The sequence below is a fragment of the Piliocolobus tephrosceles genome, chromosome 11, assembly GCF_002776525.5.
Source record: "Piliocolobus tephrosceles isolate RC106 chromosome 11, ASM277652v3, whole genome shotgun sequence".
Classification (NCBI taxonomy): domain Eukaryota; kingdom Metazoa; phylum Chordata; class Mammalia; order Primates; family Cercopithecidae; genus Piliocolobus; species Piliocolobus tephrosceles.
Genome location: NC_045444.1, coordinates 124428957 through 124449642, shown reverse-complemented (window position 1 = coordinate 124449642; position 20686 = coordinate 124428957). Strand labels below are relative to the sequence as shown.

General features: G+C 52.7%; 1 protein-coding gene across 1 annotated transcript in view; it reads left to right on the top strand.

The window, feature by feature from the left end:
• PER2 (period circadian regulator 2) overlaps positions 1-20686 on the top strand; it is a 48041-nt gene that overhangs the window by 24621 nt on the left and 2734 nt on the right. The window contains exons 7-22 of the mRNA XM_026446883.1: positions 472-523; positions 1278-1420; positions 3907-3985; positions 6388-6494; positions 7097-7250; positions 7604-7712; positions 8486-8611; positions 9391-9475; positions 10798-10945; positions 11042-11166; positions 12359-12523; positions 13531-13785; positions 15750-16525; positions 17677-17839; positions 18695-18887; positions 20220-20370. Of these exons, the coding sequence (XP_026302668.1) occupies positions 472-523; positions 1278-1420; positions 3907-3985; positions 6388-6494; positions 7097-7250; positions 7604-7712; positions 8486-8611; positions 9391-9475; positions 10798-10945; positions 11042-11166; positions 12359-12523; positions 13531-13785; positions 15750-16525; positions 17677-17839; positions 18695-18887; positions 20220-20370 (2831 nt within the window). The remainder of the gene's footprint in view (positions 1-471; positions 524-1277; positions 1421-3906; positions 3986-6387; positions 6495-7096; positions 7251-7603; positions 7713-8485; positions 8612-9390; positions 9476-10797; positions 10946-11041; positions 11167-12358; positions 12524-13530; positions 13786-15749; positions 16526-17676; positions 17840-18694; positions 18888-20219; positions 20371-20686) is intronic.

Here is a 20686-nt window from a genome sequence, read left to right as displayed (position 1 = left end):
TTGCAGCAGTGCATCGTGAGTGTGCTCAGTTGTAGGTTACTGTGTTTCCAGCAGTGCACCATGAGTGTGTTCAGTTGTACGTTGGTGTGTTTGCAGCAGTGCATTGTGAGTGTGCTCAGTTGTAGGCTATTTGGTGTGTTTGCAGCAGTGCACCATGAGTGTGTTCAGTTGTTAATTAATTGATGTGTTTGCAGCAGCATCATATACCGTTTTGAAAATGTAAGCCTCCTGGTGCTAAAATTTTAGTGCTGCATAGTTTGGAATGCACCACACTCATGAAGTGTATGTAATTTTAGTCAAAAATGTAATAGAAGGTTTCTCACATAAAGGATTTAGTTTGTGCTTCCATAAATTTTCAGTTTTCACCTTGGCTCTTGCTTGATTCCGCTGCTCCTCTTTTGTTTGTGAGAAATGAGGAACAGTGTATTTAGTTGTTGATTTGGATGAATGACTTTGGACTCTCTCTTCTAGATTCTTTTACTCAAGAATGCATGGAGGAGAAATCTTTCTTTTGCCGTGTCAGGTAAGCCTTGTTCCCAGTTTTCTTAAATTAGAAAACCATACAAACATTTCACCCCAGTGCCACTCCGCTTGAGGCTGGGGGGCATGAGCCCTGCCTGCAGGGACCCAGCACGCCTGTTTCTGAAGTCTACCAGAAAACACAGTCAGTTACATTTTAAATGTGTACAGGTTGCTAAGAATGCGGCCAGCAGGGGAGTGATTTAACCTGCCCCTCATGGAAAATGGTGGCCAGTGGACCCTGTACTTTCTCTTTGTCTCCTGCGAAGACCTGTACCCAGGGTCCACAGAGTTTCCGAAAGCACTGCATCTTTTGGTTGTCTTTGCGTTTTTCTGGGGAGACACCTATAGCTTTCCCCACAAGGGTCTTGGTCCAAACCAGGGTGACTGATTGAGCATCCAGCCGCACTGTCAGGGGTGGCCGTGAACCAGACCCTGGCACCCTCAGGAGTCAGGGCCGAGGTCCTGGAGGGAGCAGCACACCTTTCCAGTCTGCTTTACCCATCCAGAGTGCAGGCTGCTCCAGAGAAGGGCTGTGAAGCATTCCCACTGGTGGGGATATTGACTCTGATTTGCCCTTCAGTGTGACGAGACTGAGGGAGGGACTGAAGCGGGCAGGGGAGCGGGCCCAGCTCCTCAGGCAGAGCAGAGGTACACATCACCTGCAGCATGGCATGGGGCCCAGGTGAGGAGGGAACAGAACAGGGGACTGTTCCTGCGTCACAGTTCCAAACTTTGAGCGTGGCCCTTCTCCACAGTGTCGGGAAAAGCCACGAGAATGAAATCCGCTACCACCCCTTCCGCATGACGCCCTACCTGGTCAAGGTGCGGGAGCAACAAGGTGCTGAGAGTCAGCTTTGCTGCCTTCTGCTGGCAGAGAGAGTGCACTCTGGTTACGAAGGTAACAGCCAAGCCCCGCGCGAGGGCAGACGTTGTCTCTGGCTCCCCCTCAGTTACTCTTGTGATTCAAACATGATATCTATACAATGGACTCCCAGCTGCAGTTCCCCACCCTTGGCCTCTCCCCCTCACCTCGGGCAGGGTCTCCATCTTTCTGGAGACTCAGCACACCCTGCTTGTCATCCAGCCCTCCCCATGGCAGATCACGGCATCTGGGTGCCAGCATCTCTCACCCCTGTGCACACCAGTGCTGTACCCTTCTCCCCTTTCCCTGGCTGCTCTGCCTTTTGTCCACAAAGTGGGAATAGCCCCAACAGGTCTGGGACCCCACATCCCTCCCATCCTCATCCCCTGCCCCATGCCTCAGCCTCTTGGGCCCCTCTGAAGGGCACTGATGTCACTGCCTGCTCCAGAACCCCAAACAGTTCCTCAGGCCCCAAGAAATGAAGTGCTGGGCGTCCCTCCCTCCCCACCTTGACCCATCCTAACTTTTCCTGGAATTTCCCTTCCTCCCAGCCAGTCATGCACGGACATGACTCTCCAGGTGAGTCAGCCTCCATACAAGGCTTGCTGTGCCTCTGCACGCCCAGCATTCTGGACCCCGGTCTCTGCTCCTGCTGCCACCTCACTCGCAGAATGCAGTCATCAGGCCAGCTCGCCTTACTATGACCTCTTGGTCCCATTAGCTCTTCTGGCTACCCCACCCCCAAAATAATATCTGGGCTCTTCTCTTGAAGCTCAGAGGGTACAAGGCATTGTGCTACCTTTATAGGTCCTTCCTGTGGTGCCTCTTAAGATCTTGCTTTGTGGCATCTTGGTCCTTGTATTGGCCGAAATCCCTGGCCAGGAACTGTAGGTGCTCACCATGACTGCTGAGCGAGTCACATGATCTTCAGATTCTCTGAAGGCAGGTGCATTCTGCAACTGCTGAACCCGGGGAATCCAGCTGAGTCCATGCTGCACTGTGCTCACCACCTTCTCTGTGGTGAATGGCAGCTTTTTTTTTTTTTTTTTGAGATGGAGTCTCCCTCTGTCACCCAGGCTGGAGTGCAGTGGTGCGATCTCGGCTCACTGCAACCTCCGCCTCCCAGGTTCTAGCAATTCTCCTGCCTCAGCCTCCCGAGTACCTGGGACTACAGGTGGATACTGCCATACCCAACTAATTTTTTTTTTTATATTTTAGTAGAGACGGGATTTCACCATGTTGCCCAGGCTGATCTCGAACTCCTGAGCTCAGACAATCCACCTGTCTTGGCCTCCCAAAGTGCTGGGATTACAGGTGTGAGCGACTGCGCCTGGCCAAGTGACAGTCTTTTGAAAAAGCACTTCTTAAAAGTGATAGAAATATTTTAAGTATGTGACTTTCTCCACAATGTTTGATGTGTTCCTGCATGTATTACAGAATGTTCTCTTCCAAATAGTAAGGTTTAGATACTTAGGGTTCAACAAGTTATTCCCCCAAATTACCAGAGTCTCCTTCAAGAAGGAAAAATGTTGAAATTTTGAATGTTTTGTCCATGAATTGAGGAAAATTTTGGATATATGACTCACTTTATGCAAATTACTCTATCACCTTTGTCCACCTTTGTCTAGTTTCCAAACTGTGAAGTTCTCCAGTACAGTGGCATTTGCTAAGAAATCTGAATCCAGACCAGGTGCAGTGGCTCATACCTGTAGTCTGTAGTCTGGCACTTTGGGAGGTTAAGGTGGGAGGATCTTTTGAGCCTGGGCATTTGAGACCATCCTGGGCAACATAATGAGACCCTGTCTCATTAAAAAAAAAAAAAAGAAGAAGAAATTTGAATCCAAGTATGTAACTCATTTTTCTAAAAGTCATTTGTCGATCACTTTAGTTTCATCTTAAACATCATAAAGATGGGGCCGGGCGTGGTGGCTCACGCCTGTAATCCTAGCACTTTGGGAGGCCAAGGCGGGTGGATCATGAGGTCAGGAGATTGAGACCATCCTGGATAACACAGTGAAACCCTACCTTAACTAAAAATACAAAAAAATAGCCGGGCATGGTGGCACGCGCCTGTAGTCCCAAACTGGGGAGGCTGAGGCAGGAGAATCGCTTGAACCTGGGAGGCAGAGGTTGCAATGAGCCGAGATTGTGCCACTGCACTCCAGCCTGGGCAACGAAGCAAGACTCCGTCTCAAAAAAAAAAAAAGTCATAAAGATGGACTTCTAGCTTTATTTTGCTAAGAGTAGCGTTTACGTGGTCTGTGTGGTTTTGTTAACATGGCAATTTCAATTTACTAGACTAAAACTAGCATTCCGTAGAAGCTGAGAAGGCTGGCCGGTGATCCCACAGCCAACGTAGGGTTCTCAGTGTGGCAGGCTCTGTTGTTCAGAGTCCATGTTTTAATTTTTTTCTTTAGCTGCTCATTACTCTGAATCTACAGGGTGTTTTCTGGTAGTTTTAATATAACATTAAATATACATTTCTTAGGATCACTAATGTGTGCAATATTCTATTCTTTCAGCCCCTAGAATACCTCCTGAAAAGAGAATTTTTACAACCACACATACACCAAATTGTTTGTTCCAGGATGTGGATGAAAGGTACGTGGTCTTGACCCACCCCCTTTTTCATGTTTTTGATATAAAAGCTATTTAGCTAAAACCAAGACTGCATATTGGTTTTATAATTACATGATGATAGACAAAAACTTACATACAGGCAATTAAATAGCTATGGAATTACACTGAAAACTTTCTAAGGTATGCACATGGTATAATTGAGGCTTTCTGGAGAGCTGGTGATTGTTCTAATTGAGCCTGTCTTAATTCTCCCATGTAAACCCATTCCGAGTAGACGATGGTCCAGACAGAGGCGGTGTTGCCTGGGACCAGTGTCAGGGTGGAAGCTGGAGATGCCATTGGCTGGATCCCAGCAGAAGTCCATCTTCCAGCCTGTGTGCTTGAGGCTTCTCCAGGGGACAGGATATTCTCCATGCCTCAGAGCCCATTCGGGTCCCTCTCTCTGGGTCTCCCCCGGTCCTAGTGAGATTTGGGGGCACCCATGTTCTGAGTGGCTTCTGCCCTCACCTTGTATCTTCTCCCAGCTCCTCCACAAATTCATGAAGACTCCGAAAACACTTGGGCCGGCTGGGTGCCGTGGCTCACACTTATAGTCCTAGCACTCTGAGAAGCCGAGAGAGACAGGAAGATCGCTTGAGGCCAGGAGTTTGAAACCAGCCTGTTTGAAACCAGGAGTTCAAAACATAGCAAAATAAAAATAAAAATTAGCTGGGTGTGGTGTTGTGCACCTGTAGTCCCAGCTACTCAGAGGCTGAGGCAGGGGGATCACTTGAGCCTAGGAGTTCAAGGCTACTGTGTTGCACCACTGCACTCCAGCCTAGGTCACAGCAAAAGACCCTGTCAACAAAAACAAAAAAGAAAGAAAAAAATGTGTGGGCCACTGGCAGTGGTCATGGAAAAGTGACCTCAGAAATTACCACAGGAAGTGGACCAAGAAGCACCTGCGTGCTGGGTTCCTAAAATGAACCAGGTCATCTTCTAGAAGCTGGAGGATCAAGGCCTCTCCCTCCTCTACTCTTGGCCCAGGGACACAGGCCCCCACCTTTGGAGTTGGGGCCACACGGCCTTCTGGGGAGACTCTGTGGGTAAAAAGGGATCCGTCACTTCCAGCTCCAGGTGACTCAGGTGTGTCCGCAGGGCTGCCTGGGGCAGAGCCAGTTTGCAGATGCAGGCTTCTGGACACCACCCTGCCCTGCAGAACCAGGATCTTGGAGGACAGGGCCTGGGGCCGTATCCGTAAAGCAGCCTCGGGAGACTTTTCTTCCTTCAGAGATCTGAGAACTGTCTATAACCCACTCCCGTGCCAACTTGGTGTCCAGCTCAGCCCTGTGTGGGGAGGTTGGCAGACAGGTGCACCTGGCGTGACGGGCCACAGCCTACAAGCTCCCCTTGATGAAGCCTTGTGTGCGGCCTGGCTCACAGAGCCCAAGGCCAGCCAGAGCAGGTGGCCAGGGCTCTCCCTCCCCTCCCTCCTTCTTTTCACCCTCTACCCCCTTTCTTCTCCCTCCTCTCCCTCCTCCCCCTGTTTCCTTCCTGTTCCCCGCTCCTCTCCTCTTCCTTCCTCCTCTTCGTCCTTCAGCAAGGCCTTGATGGGGCCGATGCCAGGAACATTCGGTATATCCCGTCCAAAGGAAAACATGAAGCCTGAAGAGAGAGCCTCAGACAAGGAGGAGATCCAAGAATAACGCCAGGCCCTTGATAAAGTTCTGCACCATGGTCTAAAGATTGACAGGGAAAATCCTTCCACACAAGCAGCAGAGGTTGAGGAAACATGGGTTTGGATGCAACAAGTGTGAAGAGGCAGCTCGGGAGAAGAAATGGTCGGTGGAGCCGGCAGAGGGCGCTGGACACAAACAGAAGCAGAAGGTGCTGCTGAAGTTCAGCTCCGACCTGCAAGGGAGCAAAGCCACAGCTCCGGGAGGAGGCATGAGCACACAGGGCAGAGGCCCAGCCAGCCACCGAGACTCCAGAGAAGCCACAGTAAACCAACTGGATGCTGAGGCCAAAGTCACATGAGACCAGGCTGGAAAAGAAGCACATACAAAGGGCTTGCCGAGGTCCAGGCAACACTTGTTAATCAGAAATCCACAAACTAATGAATGACACAGAGAAAGAAAAAGATGCCAGAAGGAAGAAAACAAAAGCATGATCATGACTTACCTTTTGGGAGATGAAACGCAGAGCTGAAGCACTCAGGCTGCAGCAGAGGGAGCCTCCTTCGGCGTCCTGGACACTGGACCTTCGTTTGCTATTGATTGGAAGTCTAACTGGTTCTGTTAGTCCAACTTCCAAATTTTGATCTCCGGGGGTGGGGCGTGGGATTTGGAGTGTATCTTCTCTTTCCAGGGAATAAGATGGTTCTTAGTGACAGTCTCCTCTGCTGTTTGGACGCCAATCCTAGCATGTGTCTGCTTGCCTTCCAGGGCGGTCCCTCTCCTGGGCTACCTACCTCAGGACCTGATTGAGACCCCAGTGCTCGTGCAGCTCCACCCTAGTGACAGGCCCTTGATGCTGGCCATCCACAAAAAGAGTAGGTCCCCTTTTCACGGTACATCCTGAAGTGTTTGGCGGAAGTTCGTGTGCCCTTGGGGCTTCTTCTTGGGACCAGTCTAGCTCTGACAGGTCAGATCAGCTAAGGACAAGCAGGTGGTAGACGCCCGCCTCGCCGCCTCACTCCTGGCACTGCAGTGCCCAGTGGAGTCGAGAGAGAGGGGTAAACTCATGTGAGTTCCCTTGTGGCCAGTTGTTTCTCAGTCCGTGGCCTGAGTCCGTGGCATCTCATGTTTACTGTTGGCTTCAGTGGTGCATGGGAGGAGGGGAGACCAATTCATCTGTGGCTAGGAAGGTTCTGACCAGGCCAGGGGAGTGCACAGTGCATGTCCTCACCAAGCCCAGCCCTCATAGACGCAAGTGACACTCTAGCAGAGGTGAAACATGGGATGAAACAGCTCCTGCTGGAAACAGCCTCCTGGTTGTAATCTACAGCAAAAATGGGAGGTTGAAAGCAGTGGCTTTGAAGAAGTGTTCATACCTCTGTCGTTTGGAAATGATCCCGGGCCTGAGTGAGTCTTGACCTGTCTCTCTCTACTGTTTGCTCCCCTTTCCCCTGAACGCTGGCTTTTGCTCTCCTAGTTCTGCAGTCGGGCGGGCAGCCTTTCGACTACTCTCCCATTCGGTTTCGCACCCAGAACGGGGAGTACATCACGCTGGATACCAGCTGGTCCAGCTTCATCAACCCATGGAGCAGGAAAATCTCCTTCATCATTGGGAGGCACAAAGTCAGGGTGTGAGTGCTCCAAGGGCATGAGGTGGCTCAGGGGTCTCAGGCGGGGGTCTCGGGCTGTCCTCACCTCCCAGCAACAGATGGCATAGGGAGGGGCTGAGAGGCCAAGACCGAAACCTCGCCTCCTGCCACCAATCTGGAGCCCCAGGCTGGTAGGCAGGGGTGACCTGTCCTCTGCCCCCAGGTGGGAGGGACCTCATTCAGGCCAAGTAGGGAGTGGGCAGGCAGCAGCCTGGGGGGCTGCAGGGGAGAGGCAGAGGGCCCACCCAGGCAGGCAGCATGTAGTGGCTATACAGTCACGCCAGAGAGGTCCTCCTGTGGGGCCCCGTCTAACAAGATGAATTAAAACCATGCAGGGGACCTTTGAATGAGGACGTGTTTGCAGCCCACCCTTGCACAGAGGAGAAGGCCCTGCACCCCAGCATTCAGGAGCTCACGGAGCAGATCCACCGGCTCCTGCTGCAGGTGGGTGTGGTGCCTGCATGCCCTCCTCCCAGGTAGCAGCCCGAGAGCCCCCTGCAGAGGACATAGGCTCTGCACCCTGGTCCTGGCATACCCACTCAGACAGCTTCATCTGTCATTCTCTGAACATCCCTCAGGGACAGTTTGGGCATAGACTGTGCTAGTCTGAGACAGTCCACAGTACCCTTGGCTCCCTCCAGCCTTACATTCAACATTGTCTGAACCGCAGCCCTGAGTGAGTGGCTGAAGGACATGTGCAGACCCCGTGCTCCGACACAGGCTGCGTAGTCCCAGAGTGACCTCTCAGTGGTGTGGGGGCTCATTCTAATCCAGAGCAGTGGGACTTAGGGACAGGACATTGTACTCAAGGTCCCTAAAAAAATCAGGCCCATCACAGTCAACACCACGCCTGAGTAGGTGTCTGCCTCTCAGTTCCCAGAGGCTGTGGAGTGAAGCTGTCATCGCATCTTGTTTGTTTTAAACCCCTCCACAGAAGCGCGGCTGGCTGCAGCCATGCGTTGATGAGTGGGTTGGACACATTCCTTTGGTGCTGTCTTCTCAGTGGCCGAATGTCTGGGTTGGGGCACCACGGCTGGAGGCCGGGCGTCTACCTCTGGAGCTGACCCAGGGGTTCAAACCCCAGCTCCCCTGGTCTTTGCCATGTAGCCTTAGGTGGGTCACCATCCTCTCTGTGAAACAGGGTGTGTTGGCAGGGGGCCACGTGTGCAGCTCAGCAGCCCTGGCTGTGTCTGTAGCACTATCTGCTGTCTCCCCAGCCCGTCCCCCACAGCGGCTCCAGCGGCTACGGGAGTCTGGGCAGCAACGGGTCCCACGAGCACCTCATGAGCCAGACCTCCTCCAGCGACAGCAACGGCCATGAGGACTCACGCCGGAGGACAGCCGTACGTCCCCTTCCATTCTCCCCGTGAAAATGAGTTTGTGGATGTCCCTCCAGAGTTGGAAAGCACACTCAGGACAGCCTTTGGGAGCTAGGAGAGGCTTCATCATCGCAGCTGTTTCTGCTTCCTTTCTAAACTTTGTTCACTTGGGACTTTTTAATCTTTTAAGAGTTGAAACAGCTAGAAACCATAGCTAAGTGTTTGGTTGAAAATTATTTAAAACAGACAAAACAAGCAAAAGTGAAGATTTAACTAGGAAAGAAAGAAGAAAATGTGGGCTGGGTGCGGTGACTCACGCCTGTAATCCCAGCACTTTGGGAGGCTGAGGCAGGTAGATCACCTGAGGTCAGGAGTTCAAGAACAGCCTGGGCAACATGATGAAATCCCATCTCTACTAAAAATACAAATGTTAGCCGGGCATGGTGACACGCCCCTGTAATCCCAGCTACTAGAGAGGCTGAGGCACGAGAATGGCTTGACCCCGGGAGGCAGAGGTTACAGTGAGACAAGACTGCACCATTACACTTCAGCCTGGGTGACAGAGTGAGACTCTGTCTAAAAAAAAAAAGAAGAAAATGTAATGTGCCGTTTTGCTTTATTTTTTATTATTCTTTAGGATCATCAAATAGGTTTTATCTAGCCCTGCACCTGTCAGATTTCTTATTCACAATTTCCTTCTATGTTGCTAAAATGATTTCAGCCATCCTCTGTTCTCACTTTGGGGGACAAACTGAAGGAGGTCTCCTAGAATGAATAACGTGTTCCTTTTGTTTTTCTTCAAGGAAATTTATAAAAATGGTAACAAGACCAAAAGTAGAAGTCATTATTCTCATGAATCTGGAGAACAAAAGAAAAAATCCGTTACAGGTAAAAAAAAATATTCAACATTTCCTTACTGAAACTAGAGTATGGCCACATGAGAAGAGGGAAGCTGGGTTGAATGCTGACTCTGGCTGGCAGGGAGTCTACCTTGTAGCCGTGCTGCACCCCCTTCTGTGTTGAGCACAGTCTTCGGCTTCCAAGAGGCATGGTTCAGAGCCATGGAGAGCAGCCCAGTCCTACACTCAGCCAGTGCAGGCACTGATGTCCACACTGGGCGCCTGATGCCCTGCAGGCCTGGCGGGGTGTGGCTAGGTGTGCAGGCCTGGGGAGCTGTGGCCAGGTGTGCCTTCCTGCACCCTGGCCTGCCCGCTGGGTGTGCCTGGGCCGCTTGTTCTTGCTGTACAGAGTGGCTGTATGGCTGTGTGTTTACACGTGCACACCCTTCACTCACACACACACACAACTGCCGACAGCCTGCCCAGTATCCACATACACTCCAACCAAACCTGTCTCAAGTGGAGAGTACCACTCAGGGTTTGCCAGCCCACCCCTACTGCCGCAGCCCTTTCCTCACCACAGCACCACACTTCCCAGGCAGCTTCACGCTGTCATGCGTGGGTTCAGGTTCATGCTGCTCCTCTGTCCCACGTGCATTTCTCACACAGCATGCACGTAGATGTGTGTGCACACAGGCATGCATCCCAGTCCCCTCCCCTGGTGGGCCGTTGCTCATTCTCTGTGCTCAGGCCGAAGTCTCCTGTGGAGAACACTCTGGCCAGACACCGCTAGGACTTTTGGCCTTGGGGATGTGTTGGTGGACATGCTGCCTCCTGGGCTCTGTGCTGGGTGTTGGGGACACATTAATGAGCTGGACACAGCTCTTTGCTTGAGGGCCCCTAGGGGACAGGCATGTGATGAATGTCGTGGGGGCAAGAGTCGAATGCACAGCACAGTGAGGAGGCAGTTGCCGTCATAATTGTTACTAGCAGGGATCACCTTGAAAACTGGCCTGGCCCAGGAGGAGCGTAAAGTCCTTGGGCTCTCACTGGCCCTGAAAGTTTAAGAGTTCAAGTGAGAGCTGGTGTCTCCCACTGCTGAGTCCCTGACCCCTGGGGACAGCCTAGACCCCAGAGAGAAGCAGACGCCAGGCTGGGCAGCAGGTCCCTCCCAGGTCTCTCTGTGGACGGCACTGTGGTGCTCGTGCCCACAGGGCTGCCTGATGCCAGGCTGTCCCCAGGCTTCCATAGCCATGAAGCAGATTCTGAGCCCCCAGCCCTGTCTTCAGGTAGAACGAAAATGCTTTCTAAATACACAGCGTTTTCTTTGGGAGAAAAATTAATGAAAGAACAATTTTGCCATTCCTTCAGAAATGCAAACAAATCCCCCAGCTGAGATGAAAGCTGTCCCTGCTGTGGAAAAGGACAGCCTGGGAGCCAGCTTCCCCGAGGACTTGGCCTGCAAGGACCAGCCCACCTGCTCCTACCAGCAGATCAGCTGCTTGGACAGCGTCATCAGGTACACCGGCACTTCCAGCCGAGTCTCCACCATCTCACGCACCCTCCCACCTCTCGTGTTGTGTGGCCTCACCAGGGGTTCGTGCCCTTCACACAGGTACTTGGAGAGCTGCAATGAGGCTGCCACCCTGAAGAGGAAATGCGAGTTCCCAGCAAACGTCCCAACGCTAAGGTCCAGTGATAAGCGGAAGGCCACAGTCAGCCCAGGGCCACATGCCAGAGGTATCTAATCTGTTCAGAGCCATGGACAGGTGGAGTCATGTAAATCCTCTGGAGAGACTAGGTGTCCCCGTGGCTTCTGTGCACACAGCGTAAGGGTGTAGGCTCTTTTTCAAATGATGAAAGTAGTTCAAAAGTCAGGACCCTTCTTAGGAGCTAGAGGCAAAGATGGTTCTGTCAGAGCCGTGGCTTTGAGAACAGGAACCCAGTGGGGCTGCTGGAGGCCTGGGGCTGTCCCCTGACCCCCTTCATGTAGCGACACTGGGGGGACATTTCCTGACCCTCTTCATGCAGCCGCACTGAGGGGCCGTCTCCTGACCCCCTCGTGCAGCCACACTGGTCTCGAGTTGTCAGTCTAGAGCAGGCCGCCTTTCCAGTGTGTGTCAGAGGGGCCCTTGTCCCTGAATGTTAACATGCCCCAGAAATCACGTTAAATCCCAGGCTGCTTAAACACTGTCAGTGTTGCTGATGTTCACCACCAGGTTTAGAAACGGTACCCCAGCTGGGCGCGGTGGCTCACACCTGTAATCCCAGCACTTTGGGAGGCCAAGGTGGGTGGATCAGTTGAGGTCAGGAGTTTGAGACCAGCCTGGCCAACATGGTGAAACCGCATCTCTACTAAAAATATAAAAATTAGCCAGGCATCATGGCGCATGCCTGTAATCCCAGCTACTTGGGAGGCTGAGGCAGGAGAATCTCTTGAACCTGGCAGGCAGAGGTTGCAGCCGAGATTGCACCACTACACTCCAGTCTGGGTGACAGAGCGAGACTCCATCTCAAAAAAGAAAAAAGAAAGAAAGAAACAGAGTATCCCAGATTATGGTTGGCTCCTGACTGTCGGAAAAGCCCCTCCGCACAGGTGTGCGAGAAAGGCTGCCTGGCTGTAGGCAAGAGCCCCTCACCAAGCGCTCCCTGCAGCTGCCGAGCTGCTGCGCCTCCCCGCAGAGGACTCAGGATTTAAGTGTGTAACTGCTCCCGTTTTGGAACTTGCTCTTCTCCACTATTCTCCTGTGAATAAACACTGGGGACAAATCATCCCATGCCTGGGCCAGAGCATCTGTGGGATGAGATGGGAGGGGATGGGTTGTGTGCACCCTGGTGTGGAAGCTGTACGGGCACTCGAGTGTCGGTTCCTCATCTGCACAGTGCATTGTAATGGCACGCTCGTGTTTGTTCCCCGCTTCCTCTCATAAAGAGGCAGAGCCGCCCTCCAGGGCGAACAGCCGCACGGGAGTCAGCACGCACCTCACCTCGCTGGCACTGCCGGGCAAGGCAGAGAGCGTGGCGTCGCTCACCAGCCAGTGCAGCTACAGCAGCACCATCGTCCATGTGGGAGACAAGAAGCCGCAGCCGGAATTAGGTACATCCATGGGCTCTTGGATCAGAGAGCAGTCTGATTTTTAAACATGAAAACAAGAAGTTTGCCATCTTACATTTTTCTTTCTCTAAGTGCAGAAGAACCCCACCATAGCCCATTGGGGGCGTTTCAGGAAATCCAGTTGTGTAAAATGCAGGGTGGAGTGTGGCCAGCCAGAGCCCGGGCAGCAACCTGTCCTGGTCCCTGTTGCCCTGTGGTGCTCCCCGGTGACAGTTGTCTGTTCTGGCATCAATGCCGGAGGGTCAGTTGTGGTGCAAAATCTCATCCTCTTTAATTGGTGCGGAGAGAGCACTGGGAGCGAGGCCCCACCTCCCTCTTCCCTGGGCGGGCTTGGGGGATCTTTCCTCTGCCCAGCAGGAGGTGCTACCATTAGCCCTCCCTGTCTGTGGGAGGAACCAGTACAGGTGGTAAACAGATTTACAGTGAGTGCATTGGTGGCTGAGTATTCTTGTTTTTTAGAATATTAGGATTAAAATGAATCCTGAATTTGTTCTTTACTAGGTAGAGGGAGATGATGAGGAAAAAGTGTATGTCCAAGATCCAGTCCCCAAGCCCTCCCTTTCAGGATGGTCAGTGGCCCTGCCTGTACCCTATCCTGTCTGCCCCATGGGCCCACAGGGTCCCCACTGTCACCAAGCCCGGTCCCAAACCCGGAAAGACTCAGCACATTGACCCACGTTTCTGGTGTTCTGAAAGCTAAGGACAGCCCAGGGATATCTTCAACAGCAGAGTTGAGCCCAGGGGTCCCCACGTTTCAGTTTGTTCAGCCCCCAGGTTCCTGAGCACTTGGCTGTCAGGGCTATCCTGCCCTGCTTCTTTTGCCATGAATTTTCTGAGAAAGCTAAATGAAAACATTGTGAGTTTCATCCTCATGCCGCAGGCATGGTGGAGTCACTTTATATGGGAGTGATTTGTCTTGTTCATGAATATAGTGTGGCCTTAAAACAAACGGCACGTGTGGGCTGGAACCCTGGCTTCTCGTGTTACAGAGATGGTGGAAGATGCTGCGAGTGGGCCAGAGTCCCTGGACTGCCTGGTGGGCCCTGCCCTGGCCTGTGGTCTCAGCCAAGAGAAGGAGCCCTTCAAGAAGCTGGGCCTCACCAAGGAGGTGCTCGCTGCACACACACAGAAGGAGGAGCAGAGCTTCCTGCAGAAGTTCAAAGAAATAAGAAAACTCAGTATTTTCCAGTCCCACTGCCATTACTACTTACAAGAAAGATCCAAGGGGCAGCCAAGTGAACGAAGTAAGTGATACCCGAATTAAAAGTGGGTTTTAAAAAATTTTATTCCTGTTGGTACTGAGTCCAGTGCTGGTTTCAAAATGTGAAATGTGTCCAGTTTCAGAAGCATTAACATGTAAGACAGCTGTTGGAACTTCCCTGGCAGTGCCATCTGTTTCTGTAGAACTTCCCACCAGGGAGTGCTCTCAGGATGTCAGCTCGCATTCCCCGGGGAATAGTCCCAGGCTAGTGCCTGGGGAGGGCAGAGCCATGCAGGGGAGGGCAGAGCCATGGCAGGGCAGTGCTGCCCTATCCACGTTTCTTGCGTGAGTAACCATGTGGGCAGGGGCCTCACCTGGACGGGACCTCCAGAGAATCAGCTAATTCGACCTCAAGATAATGGGCATGTGGTGCTGGGCGCATGAGGAAGGAGGGGCGTACCATGCATGGCGCCCTTCTCCCCAGGAGATGCACCGTCCTGACCAGGCCAGCCTCAGGCCTGGGCTTCGGACTCCATAGTCGGGCAGAGTCCATGGTCATGCTGTGGGAAGCCGCTCTGTAGGCCAGGTGCCGCTTCGGGGGTCGAAGGTCAAGGGATGAAGTAAAATAGATGAGCTTCTTCACCCCTTTCCTGGCTCAGGAATCTGGCTCCTGATTCCCCAGTTCCTTCCCATACCCCCAGACAGAGCCTGTGCTTGTTAGAGATGCTGCCTCTTCCATTCCCCCTGGGATACTGGCACAGGGATCAGAGCCAGTGAGCCCAGGAAGCCGCTCACCACAGGGACCCAGCTCCCCGGGTCTCTGGGCAGACACACAAAAGGAAACGTGTAAGACATTAAGCCTGCAGCTGCCTTAAAGATTTTGTCTTCTCCACTCTTTCCTTTCTCTCCTTCTTCCCCAGATTCAAGAGTTACTGCCAGCCCATAGAGAACCTCTGTAGAAATTAGAAAAAGGTGCCCTCCATGGCCCTGAGGAGACCCACCCCATGGGACCAGCCTAGTACGGAGTTCCCGCTCTTGCTTGCCCCCTAGACAACTCCGTAGCCTTATGCAGTGCACGGACTACAGAGCTGTCTACAGCAGCCCTACCAGACCCATACATGATATCCCAGGAACCCAGTGCTTTAGCCACTACTCCCACCAGGGGACAGATTTCTTGGGGAAGGACACCAGATAGAGAGACTGAATTGCAAAACCTCCATTTACACAGCAGTTTGCGTTGGACTAACCCATGTGCTTTCAGCACATCCCAAAGGCATGGGACCACCTTGGCACAGCTGACAGGAGATGTCCCGCACACCTGCTGCAAGAGTCCAGTCACTCTGCGTGATGTGAGAGGAAACCCAGAGTTCCCTGGATCCCCCTCCCACTCCTCAGGGAGGCCACAGGGACATACCCACAGTCCCTCCTTTACCAGTTGAGTCCCTCCATCTTCCTGGAGAAAGCCTTACTCCACAGCACTTGTCACTGCAGCACCAGGCAGCGTCTCCTCTGATCTTGCTCAGGCCGTGTGACAGGTGAAGGAGGAAACATCCCTCTTTAAGGAACATAGCGATAGTGCTTATAAATGGAAAACCAGAGGAGGTCAGTGGCTCCTGCCTTCCAGCTTTCACAAACCGTTTCCCGCAAATACTGGGGAGCAGCAGAGACGTGACAGCTTTTTAATGTATTTATTTAACAACTAGAACTTTCTGTTACCACTTAACCATATTAGCATTTCATAAAAGAAAGGACATAAACACCAGAAGAAAATAAGGAGTGTGATCCTGCAATTAAGAGCTTGTCCTTTAAGTTGATTCAATTTAGTTTTATGGAAAAACCTGATGTTTTGCCCTGATTTTTCTCACTTCACCGAGGATCAGGGAGAACCACTTGGTGGACCAGGCGGGCTCTGGGCCAGCATTTGGAAACCCAGGACTATTGGACAAAGAGGTGTCTTCAAATTTGGAGTTAAAATTTTAACTCCAAATGTTTATTTTTCTGCATTAGCTGCCCCTGGACTAAGAAATACTTCCGGAATAGATTCACCTTGGAGAAAACCAGGAAAGAACAGAAAACTGAAGTCCAAGCGGGTCAAACCTCGAGACTCGTCTGAGAGCACCGGATCTGGGGGGCCTGTACCCGCCCGGCCCCCACTCCTGGGCTTGAACGCCACAGCCTGGTCACCCTCGGACACGTCCCAGTCCAGCTGCCCGGCCGTGCCCTTTCCCGCCCCAGTGCCAGCTTATTCCCTGCCAGTGTTTCCAGCGCCAGGGACTGTGGCGGCAACCCCCACACCTCCCCATGCCAGTTTCGCAGTGCCTGCTGTGCCCGTGGACCTCCAGCACCAGTTTGCAGTCCAGCCCCCACCTTTCCCTGCCCCTTTGGCCCCTGTCATGGCATTCATGCTACCTGGTTATTGCTTCCCCTCGGGGACCCCAAGCCTGCCCCAGGCCTTCTTACCCAGTCAGCCTCAATTTCCGAGCCACCCCACAATCACATCCGAGATGGCCTCTGCCTCACAGCCCGAGTTCCCCAGCCGGACCTCAATGCCCAGACAGCCATGCGCTTGTCCAGCCCCCCGGGCCACCCCACCATCGGCCATGGGTAGAGCCTCCCCACCACTCTTCCAGTCCCGCAGCAGCTCGCCCCTGCAGCTCAACCTGCTGCAGCTGGAGGAAGCCCCTGAGGGTGGCACTGGGGGCATGGGGACCACAGGGGCCACAGAGACAGCAGCTGTGGGGGCGGACTGCAAACCTGGCACTTCTCGGGACCAGCAACCGAAGGTACCTCTGACCGTAAGGATTTTCTGATGCTCTTTCCCCAAAGCAGGCAGCAAACAGCACACCTGGCAGGCCGGCTGCACATCCTCAGTTCAGACGTGGGGGTTACACGATTGAGGGTTCCACCAAACCCCATAGTTTTTGCCGTGAATGTGTGTGCCAGAAATTCATGCTTCCCAGTTAATCCTATCAGAGTAGATGATTCGAAGCCTTTTATTGTCTTGGAATCTGAATGAAGGAGGAGAGATTGTGGTAAATACAGAGTCCAGAAAGCAGCATGTGACTTGACAGTATTTACGGGCTTTGAATTTTTAAATGACACTTCAAAGATAAAGCACAGTCAGGTTAAATACCAGAGCTAGGGCTCCTCGGGGCGTGGCGCCAGAGCCTGGCTCAGGTGGCCCCGCTGGAGGCAGAGACGGAGGAGGACACAGCCCTAAAATCAGCGTGACCTCAGTTTCCATCCTCTGCAGGCATAGTGACACTGTGTGGGATTCTTAACCAGTTAATGAAATGGTAGTTGTATTTGCAGTTAAACACTTGTGTTTCTGAATGAGCTCGAGTGTGTGGGAACGCCAGCAGTAGTGCAGTCCTAGGCCTCAGGTGATTTCCCTGCCTTGGCCGGAGGACCTAGGGCTCCTGGGTGAGGAAGTGCAAGTGTGTCGATCTGTGGAGCTTCTCCCAGTCCTCCTGCCACCTCCGGGCTCCTGCTTCTCCGAGTCCTGGGCCTATAGTCTGGGTTTCCAAGGAGAGGAGAGTCAGGGATGCTCCCCAGGCCAGGCCCCTCCCTCACTCCCAAGGCAGCCCCCACACGGGGTGCCGTGAGAGGCGTTCCCCCCATCCATGTCTGCTGCGTGTGAGGAGGAGGCTGTGGCCAAGCAGCAGCCTGAGGCTTTCCCCGCTGGAGCCCAGCTATTACCGTTTTCCGTGTGACTCTCCCCAAATTAAATGTAACTAGATGGCGTCCATAGAGCACCAGTGGCATTGGCACTGCAGGCCTGGTGGTGATGCGTGGTCTGCTCATTAAGCCCTCCCCGGTGGTGAACCTCGCAGCCGCTCCACAGCTGCCCTCCACCCTCACCCCACTCATGCCCCCACCCCCACCCCGCTGCATGTGCTGCGTCCTGACTGAGCCCCTATTCCTGTCCCTAAAGCGTGACGAGCCCTCAGACACGCAGAATAGTGACGCCCTTTCCACGTCAAGCGGCCTCCTCAACCTCCTGCTGAGTGAGGACCTCTGCTCAGCCTCGGGCTCTGCTGCTTCGGAGTCACTGGGCTCTGGCTCACTGGGCCGCGACACCTCCCCGAGTCGGGCAGGTATGTTGGCCCTGGCGGGGTGTTAGGCACTTGGGAGGTTCCCACAGGATGCACTGCTCCAGAATCGCAGGCCAGCCTCTGTGCTGAGGACAGGGATCACCGGCACTCCCCAAGCAGCTGTCAGCCCGTGCAGACACCCACACAGACACACTCCCTGTTCAGCATGGCCAGCCCTAGCTAGTCAGAATTCCGCATCCTCCCTATTTGCTTCTGATTTCAGTGCCTGCAGGCCTCACCCTGGCTTCTTGTTGGACCATCCCTCTGACTCCCCAGATAGTGGTTTGCCTTCCTGTGTTAGTTCCACGTGTGTGAACTGAGGGTGTGGAACACCTGCAAGCCTCTACGCGTTGGGATCTTTCACATGTGATCTGGAATCTCAGTCACCAGAAATGCACACACACTCCACAAAATTGAAGCTCCCCTACTTCTCTGGAGTGAGCTTTCACCTCGCCCCCCTTAGCAGGCCTGCTGCACAGGTGAGGCTGGCTAGGGAGCGCTCCAGGCCAGCTGCCTCCCCTTGTGGGAAACTGCAGTGCGCTGTGGTCCACATGAGTGGAGATGGTGAGAGCTTGGGAGAGAAGGTCAAGGCTTCCAGCACGCAGCTCCATCTGAGCTGCTCAGGGCTTCACAGGAAAGAATCGCCTGCATGGCACTAGCGGAGAGCCTGTTTCCTAATTCCCCAGAGCATTCAGGAAGTGGGAGGAGAAGGGGAACATGTACCGGCACCTACCACCGGCACAATACCTGAGAAGGGGCTGGGCTGTCTCAAATCATTCCGACTTTGAGGAAGCACATTACGCAAGGTTTAATTTCATATGTCAAGGTTTTGATGCACCATGTTTTTTGTTTTTAAAGGCAGTAGTGACACAAGTCATACCAGCAAATATTTTGGAAGCGTTGACTCCTCAGAGAATAATCACAAAGCAAAAATGAACACTGGTATGGAAGAAAGTGAGCATTTCATTAAGTGCGTCCTGCAGGATCCCATCTGGCTGCTGATGGCAGATGCGGACAGCAGCGTCATGATGACGTACCAGCTGCCTTCCCGGTAACCACCTAGCTCTTTCCTAGGCACCTGGGGAGGGATGGGATTCAGGAGTTCCTAGAAACAGCAAGGTCAAGGTCATTCAGATGGGGCAGGACACCCCTCTGAAAGACTGAGATTTAGTTGAGTGCAGCAGAGAAGCAGGCTTCCCTCTGGACAATTCTGCCAGGCTAGTACAGGATGGCCGTGGCCCTGCAGTGTGGCCAGGGTAAGCCAGGGCCCTGTGGATTCACACCCTGTGGCCTTCAAGGAAGACAGGCTCTTGGTGCCTCCTTCACAGTGCCACGCTCAACTTTTACAAAGCAGGTGCCAACATCTCTTGCTTTGTTGCCCAGTAATCCTGTGAGGTAAATGGGATGTGTCTGTCTGTCTGACTTAGAGTTGAAGGAACCAAGCGTCAAGGTAGGTGAGCAGCCCAGGGAGCTGGCTGCTCTGCAGTGACCCGGGGGCTCTGCGTCCACATCAGGCTGCCGTAGGGAACTGCATGTGGTCCTTTCCCTTGCGGAGCACCTGCTTGGCAGGAGACACTGGGAGGAAAGAAAGGAAGGAAAAACAAACCCTGTGTAAGTCCGTTTTCACACTGCTGTAAAGAAATACCTGAGATTGGGTAATTTATAAAGGAAAGAGGTTTAGTTAACTCACAGTCCTGCAGGGCCAGGGAAGCCTCAGGAAATTTACAGTCATGGAAGGGAGGAGAAGCAAGCGCCTTCTTCACAAAGCTGCAGGAAAAGAGCGCAAGTGAAGGAGGAACTGCCAAATACTTATAAACCCATCAGATCGCATTACAACTCACTGTCACCAGGACAGCATGGGAGAACCACCCTCATGATCCAGCCACCCCTCAGTCCCTCCCTCAACACATGAGTATTACAGTTCTACATGAGATTTGGGTGGGGACTCAGAGCCAAACCCTATCAAACCCCTAAGTCCTCTGGTCAGCTAGTGGATATGGAGGCTCCATCTCCAGGGTAGCTGTAGTCCAGACCAGCACTGGCCAGTGACAGGGGAACGCTGTCCTGCTGGCAAGAATCTCCCAGGTGAACCATGCCTGTTGTGGAACCAAGCCCCAGGGGACAAGGTTACACCTGCAGATACCCACCTCCCAGGGCTATTGTAAAATATAGTAAAATTAAATCTTGACCAGAATCATCATTTTCATAGAAAAACTACAGATTCTTTACTAGGGAGATTAAGTTACCTTAAATGGTAATTTTTTTTAAAGAAAAGGAAATTTGCATTAAAATCATCTAAAACTACATTATTTATACTGAAAGAATAAAAACAGAAACCCTTAAGACATTTGAAAGCTTACCAATTTCTAAATATCTTGCGAAGAAATTTAGAAGCAGTTTTGAAGGAGGACAGAGAGAAGCTGAAGCTCCTGCAGAAACTCCAGCCCAGGTTCACGGAGAGTCAGAAGCAGGAGCTGCGCGAGGCCCACCAGTGGATGCAGACGGGTGGCCTGCCCGCAGCCATCGACGTGGCAGTAAGCTCATGGGACTCGATTTCTGATAACAGCCCTAAAAGTCTCTGTGATGGGGATTCTCTGTATTATCTTTGCAACTTTTCTGTCAATTTAAAACTTCTAAAATTAGGCCAGGTGCAGTGGCTCAAGCCTGTAATCCCAGCACTTTGGGAGGCCCAGGTGGGTGGATCACGAGGTCAGGAGATCAAGACCGTCCTGGCTAACACGGTGAAACCCCGTCTCTACTAAAAAAAAAAATACAAAAAATTAGCCAGGCGTGGTGGTGCGCACCTGTGGTCCCAGCTACTCGGGAGGCTGAGGCAGGAGAATGGCGTAA